Source organism: Cantharellus anzutake (assembly GCF_015039405.1).
Source record: "Cantharellus anzutake strain C23 chromosome Unknown EI90scaffold_194, whole genome shotgun sequence".
Taxonomy (NCBI): Eukaryota; Fungi; Basidiomycota; class Agaricomycetes; order Cantharellales; family Hydnaceae; genus Cantharellus; species Cantharellus anzutake.
In genome coordinates, this window is record NW_024067144.1 from 29272 (window position 1) to 38063 (window position 8792).

The window sequence follows — 8792 nt, forward strand, 5'->3', positions numbered from 1 at the left end:
GTCAGGTTGTCACGCATCAAAATGAGCTCCTGGTTCATCACCTGGCAGAAATTTTGTGTCATGCTTGGGATGCCCCAGTAGTTGGTCGTGTGGGTACAGTAAGTCCATGGGCAGGCTGGAGGAGTGCAGGTTCAAGTCCTGCCCTCACCCCAACACCCTTCCGATTCAGCTTTCTCTCCACTACCTCTTAGTGACGAGGCACGATAGTGGTAGCGCCAATGATAGCCCCATATGCCGACAAAATGTTGACTGCAAGGAATGCAGGTTCAAGTCCTGCCGTCACCCCAACACTTTCATTTCTCTCCACTACCCCTTCTACCAAAGGCCTATCTGCCACATGCCTTTATTCAACAAGCATGAGCAAGATGCCACCAACATCAGCAAAAAATTGTTATGCTCCTGAGTGCTCCGGAGTATCGAGAGCACTGGGAGAATCAGGAGGAGATTGGCCGGTCCAGGAACAGCCCATTTCCTCCGGAGTTGGCTAGGTACTCCAGGGCACTCCCAGGAGGGCCTGGAGCATTGCTTTGTGCACAAACATATCCAGTAAATACAATTTAAATGCTTCAAAGTGTATAGGGGTGAGAAGCTTCTGGGAGCTCCTGGAGCATTTGAAAATGAAAAGGAAAAAAAGAGGGAAGATCCCCCATGAATACCTCCTACCACAAGACTAACACAACAAGACACTGCTTAACATTTAGATCAAACACTATACTATATATCAAGGACACTGAGACTCACCAATACACAATCAAAATTTATGGCCTGATATATGATTAATCTGGCAACTTAATCACTTTCGGGCTGGCAGAATATGGGGGAGGGGGAAATGGGGGAGAATGAGGGGGGGAAATGAGGGGGAAATGAGGGGGAGAATGAGGGGAGAATGAGGGGGAGAATGAGGGGGGGGAATGAGGGGGAGAATGAGGGGGGGAATGAGGGGGGGAATGAGGGGGAATGAGGGGGGGATATAGAGGGAAATGAGGAAAATTTGAAAAATAGGGACTTCTAAAAAGTTGAAAAAAATAATTAGGGAAAAAATCAAAAAAATTCAGGAACTGTAGTGCCTTTGAAGTGCTTTCAGGATATATAATTATTTGCAAAATCGAGGAAGAAATGATGGAGAAAAATGGAAAATACTTTCGGAGACCCGAGAAATAATGAGAACTGAATTGATGGGAAAGTCTGAAAATTGAATAGGGAAGTGAGGGGAAGCCTTGTAGCATTGTTATTTTCTGCTGTTCTAATTTTTCCTGATTGTTCTTGGTCTCACTCCCAGCTGCTACTGGATACTCCTGGATACTCCTGGATACTCCTGGAAGCTCCTGGGAGGGTCCAGGAGCAGCTAATGGAAAATACTTTTGGAGACCCAAGAACTGAATTGATGGGAAAGTCTGAAAATTGAATAGGAAAGTGAGGGGAAGCCTTGTAGCATTGTTATTTTCTGCTGTTCTGATTTTTCCCAATTCTTCTTGGTCTCATTCCCAGCTGCTCCTCAATACTCCTGGAAGCTCCTGAAAGCTCCTGGGAGGGTCCAGGAGCAGCTGGGAGTGAGACCAAGAACAATCAGGAAAAATCAGAACAGCAGAAAATAACAATGCTTACAAGGCTTCCCCTCACTTTCCTATTCCCCATCAATTCAGTTCTCATTATTTCTCGGGTCTCCGAAAGTATTTTCCATTTTTCTCCATCATTTCTTCCTCAATTTTGCAAATAATTATATGTCCTGAAAGCACTTTAAAGGCACTATAGTTCCTGATTTTTTTTTTGATTTTTTCCTGAAAATTTTTTTTTCAACTTTTTAGAGACCAAAATTTTCCTCCCACTGCTCCTGGCACATTACATACTCCTCACCACTCCCAGCTGCTCCTGAACCCCCTCCCAGGAGAACACTATTGGCTCCAGGAGTGCCCAATCTGCTGTTTTGTCTCCCACATGCTCCAGCCACTCTTGATGCTCCGGAGCATAACGGACTTTTGCTGATGAACACCCATCGCCTTTCGCTGCCACTGGAACATTCACCAGCCTACCATGACATAAACCCGTGAAAGCACCCTCCAACTCACCTACTCACAAGAACCGCACACTCAAACATTGACTTAACCATAGGCACACAGCAACAAAACATGCGACCCCAACACTGGGGGTCACGTGTCCTTTTCTTTGGCTCTATCCAACCTCTTTCCACCTCCATTCTCTCACCCATTGTTCAATCTCAGTGCAGGGGTCGCATGCCCCTTTATGTGTTATTGCTTCATCTCACTTTATTCTCCACACCATTGATTACTCGATGTCTCATACTTCCTAGGTCAAACAAATTCCTTTCTTCACATCCTTATGTTCTCCAAACTTTTTTCACCCGAGTCACTATAGTACGGCATATGCCGACAGGCACGGTTACGTACTTGAAAATGAATCCATCCATCCATCACATTTACATTTAGATTAGGTATCAAAAGATAACGAATCAAGACTGCTGATGATCACTACCTGGACGGCCATCAAGACCTTAAAACATATCACGCGCTTCGGCCTTGTTCTTCGAACATTGATCACATCCATCCACTGCGCGCACGATACGGGAACGGCACAACACAACGAGGAAGGCGTATGCACGCAATTTTTAACTCCCGAGGCTTCCGCTATAGTCCTATAATGCGTACCTGTATGCGCAGGGACGTCTCAATCGCTTGAGGGCCGGGCCGCCGGCCATTGAATGCTTGTGATTTTGTGATTCCCCGATGTTGTAGCGAACCCATGGTGCACTATGAACTGGTGTAAATGGGACTAAGAGCAGTGCAGATTTCGTGCAGTTATACTATGTAGTTGCACATGGATGCATCACCTGGCCCCGGGCAACTCCCCCCTTCTGGTCACGCTGGAGTCTGACTTCTCTGCTTCGCGACCCACGGAGCAGACTTCAATGATCATATCATTTCCAAAAGCTTGTAACATAACGTTCGGCTCTCTTCCGAGTAGAAGCTTTGCCGTCCGCTGCGATGGACTCCATCTTGACAGCAAATTAAGGGCAGGGTGCAACGCGTTCGCCGTCTCCAGGTTATTGTCTTTGCCATCGGCGTAAACATTATGCGGCGGCTTCGACTTCTGTATCTGTGAGAGGTCCTATATTGCTCTGCAAAATAAAGGACCTGCACTCTTCGCCCAAATAGCCGGATACAGAGTTGCTACTTGCGAGCACCGGCTGCCCTGGATCTTCATCGCTTTTCTGGCGCCGGTTAGAAGTGCCACAAACGAAGTAACCCCGAAAGGCAATGGACTGCTGTTGAGCTTGGTCACAATGAAAGCAATAGGTATGGAGGAATTGGCCAAACTAGCCGGATGCAAACTAGAATATGTTGATCTTCCAATCGAGGGTTCTTTCGCCTGCAGCGTGGCCTCTATGTAGCACAGCTAATACACCGGCGGAATTGACCTGACTTGGAGACTCTCCTTGCAGCAAGTCGTAGCCAGGAGTGTGATATATGGCAGCTAGCGATCACTGCACTTTCGTGAGAAGTGCCCCACGAAGTGAAGGTGATCAGCCCCCTCTGACGAGGACTTAAATAGGACGAAATGACTCATCACAGCGAGCCTAGCTGAGCATCCCCATCCCTTCCTCTCAAATCACTTCACCATTAGCTGGCGAGATGGTTATGTCCTTCCGCGAAAATCTCTTTGGGGGTCTCCTTTCTGGGCTTGTGCTCAATGCTGTGTACGTGTTGCCGATGAAATTAACGATACTTTCCTCTTTCCTTATCGTGCATTCATTCCGATGACTTCCCCCCCTGCCACAGTCTCCTCGGCGTAATCACCGTTCAGGCCTTCCTCTATTACCAAAGGTACCCTAGAGACCATGGCATTCTGAAATTCGCTGTCGGATTTTTGTGGTGAGTGTCAGTTAATCGAAACTACGCGACAGGTCAGGTAATTGCACTTTCTGTTTCTGTTTGCAGGCTCGTACAGATGTTTCAAGTGTGAGCCAAAGCCTCATCAGATGTGCTTTTTAATGACCTGTCCTTTCTCCAGATCAGCTACGATGTTTACAGTGTATCATCTATTCGTCTCCCATTTTGGCATTCCGGTGTTAGCTTCAGTTTGGTGGGTCCTCCAATGGGCTTGTTACAGTGATTTCGATTTTTCTTCTACAATAGGACTGGTACAGTTTACCAGATTCTTACGGTAAGATCACAACTACACCAACTCTGGACAAGCCAGCGGTTGTAACGATAACTCACTCCAGGTCATTTGTTCCATTGTCGTCCAATCTTACTTCGTCCTTCGGCTCCATCGATGTAAGTTGCTTTAGTATACTTTCATCCGGGATTTTCGATGGCGCCCCAATTTATGCCAGTAAGTGGAACGATCTGGTTACCAATGCTGCTCGTACGTTGCCCACGGTTCGTCCTATAAGTGTTCACTAATGTTTGCGATCCTTATTGACAGGTTCTTTTAACTTTGGGGCAAATCGGTGAGACGAAGCGTGTATTTGGATGCCTGACAGTGATATGTATCTTAACCCAGGGACCGGACTTGGTGAGAAGGTGTACAATTTGTGAAATTGATCGCTTCTGAGATTCTCCGTATCCGGTTCGTACTATTTGTAGTGATCTGTCTCAGAGTGCAAGTTGTTTCTCAAATCAGTGATCTGGCGTGTTCTAATCAGCCTGCCCCACAGAAATATTACTCGCGGTGTCCAAAGCATCATCCATCCCTTGCGCCCTCTCATGGTTTCTTGGCTAACACTAGAGGCGCGCCTTTCTATGCACTGGCTAAAGTCCTCACTTTACTTACGTGCACACACCTCAAATCGCAGGCAGCGGCCGACCTCGTGATTGCCCTTTCCGTGTCATACTTTCTCCAGACGCGACGCACAGGAGTCCGGCAGTAAGTAACCGATTTATCTCAAGGTGATTCCTGAATGGGTGTCCATCCTGGACTTTGAAGGACGGATACAGTGTTGCGGAAGTTGACAATCTATGCCATCAACACCGGCTCGCTGACCAGGTACGGTTTTGGGGAGTTGTCACTCAAACAGGTTGAGTAAGCGTCTATCCTACTATAACTCAGCATTCTGGCGTTGGTCGTCATGTTTGCTGTATGGCTATTCCAATTTCTCTGCTATACTAAGCGCCCTGACAGCCCTTCCTTGGGCAGTTCGCATTCTACGGCCTCCACTTCGTCCACATGATGTTCATCCTGGTGAGGAATATGTGGACCCTAATTTCACAATGGATCCCTCACGGTTTTTTCGTCCTAGCCGCTTGGTGGAGTTTATACCGCGTCCCTTCTGGCAAAGTATGTGTCGGACCGCGAAGCAACACGCATGACCATTGCATAAAATCGACGGTAAACTGACGGACACTCATCTCTTCTACTTCATCTCAGTCTACACTCACGCTCGAGACTCCGGAAAGTACTTCATCGTCAGGGAGAAAACGGCATTTCAATACACTTGTCCCGCCTTCCTCCCAGGGTGAGAAATGAATGTCCATGGCCCACTCCGTTCTGGCTAGCTCAACGAGTTTCGCCAGGTACGCGACAAGATAAATGGTGTTGCCCAACCCATAGAGATGCGTCATTCGGGCGAAGGCGCGGGTGATACTCAGTTATCGAGCGCAGATCCCCCGTATCTTCCGACGGGGATAGATGCAGGACAATCGAGCTGAGGATCCCCAAAAATGGCAAGACTGGTCCCTATCTCCATAATTGCAATCCTGTTCCAATTTGCTCTATTGGGCGGAACTTAGCAATAAGTGCTGAACTGAGTGGCCAAATCGGTAGCGTGCAGGTCCTTGGACTCATTCGTGATCGAGGCCCTTACAGTCTGTACACTAATGTTCTTGTGTTGAATGAGGAAAGAGCCGAAGTCGGCTCGACCGGTATCCGTGAAGACCCGTATTCTGTTATACCATAGTATCGTGGCCTGAGGGAGCACTCGCTGGGCAACATGATCACCCTTGAGCCAGCGGCAGATGTAACCACATCACAATGCAGGCACGCCGGCCAGGCAAAACTATACGCGCTATGAAACCTCAGGGCTCATGATGCCTTTTCTGATTCGTCTCGACAAGAGAGTTGGACAACCGTAATCTGTACGTCAAATTTCTCTGGGCCCATGATCCAGGGCGGCCACCGGCTCGCGCGGGGAATGAGCCCCTCTTCATCGACGGCAATTGACATCTATGCGATGTTTCGCTTTTGCGTAGACATTTGAACCCGTAATAGTACACTCCCAAGTAGCCTTTCATCACACCCGAGCTTACCAACTTATTTCATACCTTCTGGGTCTTGTTATTGGGGTCGGGGGATATTTGTGTTTGAGCATCCCGTATTCACGTCTATCATGCCGCTGGACAGGTCCGAACAATCATGGCGAACCGATACGGTGTCTACATTAAGGTGACCCTCCGCGAGGTAGGTGCTATAAGAGACGCTACTTGGCAATAGCCTCACTATTCAAGTCAATCCTTCAACATCATGATGTTGCCGCAATTCTCAACGGGAAGTTCGGCCAGATCGTGCAGCATCAGAACCAAAACGCCGATGGTGCATCCGATAAGTACGTGGATCTGGCACAATCGCTTAGACCCGTATCCTGGGTCAAACTTATGCACGGTAAAGATGGCGAGATTGCAATACACGTTAAGGAGTTGAATAGACCTTATGACAAATGAATCATGATATCATGATGTAGAAGCCACCTGAAAGAACTCGGGTTGTTGTGACGCTGGCTTCCGTTCTTCTATCTCTACATTCTATATACCTACCCTGAGCCTTGTAACGGCCAGCTGCGCAGAGTCCCTTTCTAGGGACAGTTAGTCAAACTCCAGCGAATCAGCCCCAGGGCCAAGGCCAGAGTACTGTACTCACACGACCAACTACCAGTTGCATCCGGAGCGTGACAAAAAGTACTGAACCGGCAGCTCATGTTGATGCGTGACACCCAACCGGCGAACTTACCATAAAAGGAATGCAATACTATCGGATATTGCCATAATAAGTAACTAAAAGCAAAAGAATTTGAAAATGTGCTTAGAGCACCTTTCTGAAAAATTTCCTGCACCCGGATATCACATATGGATGGTTTTGCACTTGCACAACAAATTTGTTCTTGCACAAATGAACCTATTTCATACAGAAGTAATATCCCAAGCCACCTTGCTAAGCCTACCTAAGAGGTAGTTTTTACCCATAGTATGCCTATTGGGCCTGGATCCTGGCTGATTAGGCTGCAATGGCACCTTACAAGTTGCATCAACCTGTGCTGAGGATACCCCCCTCAAGCCCACAGAAGTGTGACTTTGGCCACAGAAAGCGGGCCAGACAGGTGCGCCATTTGGACCAGGAAATGGCCATTTTTTGAATGTATTTACTTCTGAAAAAGGGAAATTTGAATTACAGTTTGCACAGCCACCCTGAAACCAGGTTTACAGTGTGACACAACTAACTCAACCTTTTTCCCAGCATGACACATGACAAAACCTTGATTTGAGCCGGACCTCGAGGCCAGCATGATGTGTGACAGGTTGTTGGTCATGTTAGTACAGTATGTCAGAACCATGTGAAGCTTCGCCGATGGTAGCCATAGGTGACCGAACGTTGGCTGCTAGTGATACAGGCATCCTACCCATGACCGAGGAATAACCCCACCGATCTCGAGGTCAAGGCTACTTAGGTGAGCGGGCTGGGATTTCAGCTTCAATGACTCATGGAGGAGCATTGCACCTTGTTCTCGATGCGGTCCCGATACTTTAGAAGGTGGAGGTCTTATGGGGAACAGATGTAAGCTTAGGGAGAAGTTCTAGTTGATTTCGAACTACAGTACAAGCAATAGTTACAAGCTGTATATAAGCGCTAGGGAACTGAATAGAGAATAAGTCGCCAGATCTCACGGAGATTGCAGGCGGAGAAAAGAAGAAGGAAAACAAACAAGAAGCACATGTTCAAGACAGCAAAGGTCAAACATGGTATGGTGAAACACGGGAAAGAGGTCACGGCGCTCTGCACCGCTAGGTCGTTCAACGACAATTAGTAGAGGGGTCATGGAGAAGTGGTTAGACGTCGACAGGCAGCGAGCGGAGTATGCAGGGAGTGTTCGGGCATGGGAAAAGGTCAGGGAGGAGGTCATCTGACTCTGGGGAATGCCGGGTTGTGACACAGTACTCCTTACAAGGCCCCCCATACATAGATGGCCAGGGGTGCTGCATTTGGTCAGAGAGTAAGGAGATTTGAAAATGACAGCAGGGTCGTTACAACCTCAGAGAACTGATCTTGGCACTGCCAGGTTTTTATGCTGGGAGGTTTGATGGTTGTCAGCCCACCTGTGCAGCAACCAACTCGGAGGTGTATCGATCGAGTATATGAAGAGGTGATCAAAGGACAAAGTTTCTGGTCATGGAGATGATGGTACAGGACAGAAAAACCAGCTATGCAACGAAATGTTGCATTTTGTGGGCAGTATCTGTTGTGAGGTAACAACCTGTGACTCACCAACAAGTGCACATGACCCACATGTGACCTATGGTCCTTGTGATTGCGAATGTATAGTTTCTCATTATTTGTGTCAGGGCACACCCACCTGACCCCGTGCTGCACCCCACGCTGTACTGCACTACCCTGCTATCACTCCCCGTCTCTCCTCCCCCACTCTCCCCCTTCTCTCTATTTCTATTTCTATTTCTATTTCTATTCTACGGTCAACTTCCCTTTCTCCATGTACCACCACATACCTAACCCTGCCCCCCTGATCGCCGCATGCGCCATGCACACTCCTGGCCTACCAAGCGGCCACC

General features: G+C 47.9%; 1 protein-coding gene across 1 annotated transcript; it reads left to right on the forward strand.

Moving 5' to 3' along the window:
* Positions 1-4033: 4033 nt before the first annotated feature.
* EI90DRAFT_3094141 (uncharacterized protein) lies at positions 4034-5781 on the forward strand (the record flags this gene model as incomplete). Its single annotated transcript, XM_039062493.1, has 15 exons — positions 4034-4098; positions 4152-4179; positions 4241-4292; positions 4352-4383; positions 4444-4468; positions 4522-4533; positions 4605-4620; positions 4676-4748; positions 4814-4884; positions 4945-5004; positions 5068-5095; positions 5155-5199; positions 5258-5295; positions 5386-5473; positions 5532-5781. The coding sequence occupies 15 exons, from the start codon at positions 4037-4039 to the stop codon at positions 5664-5666; spliced, it is 765 nt and encodes a 254-aa protein (XP_038907962.1). The 3' UTR covers positions 5667-5781.
* Between the last annotated feature and the right edge of the window lie 3011 nt (positions 5782-8792).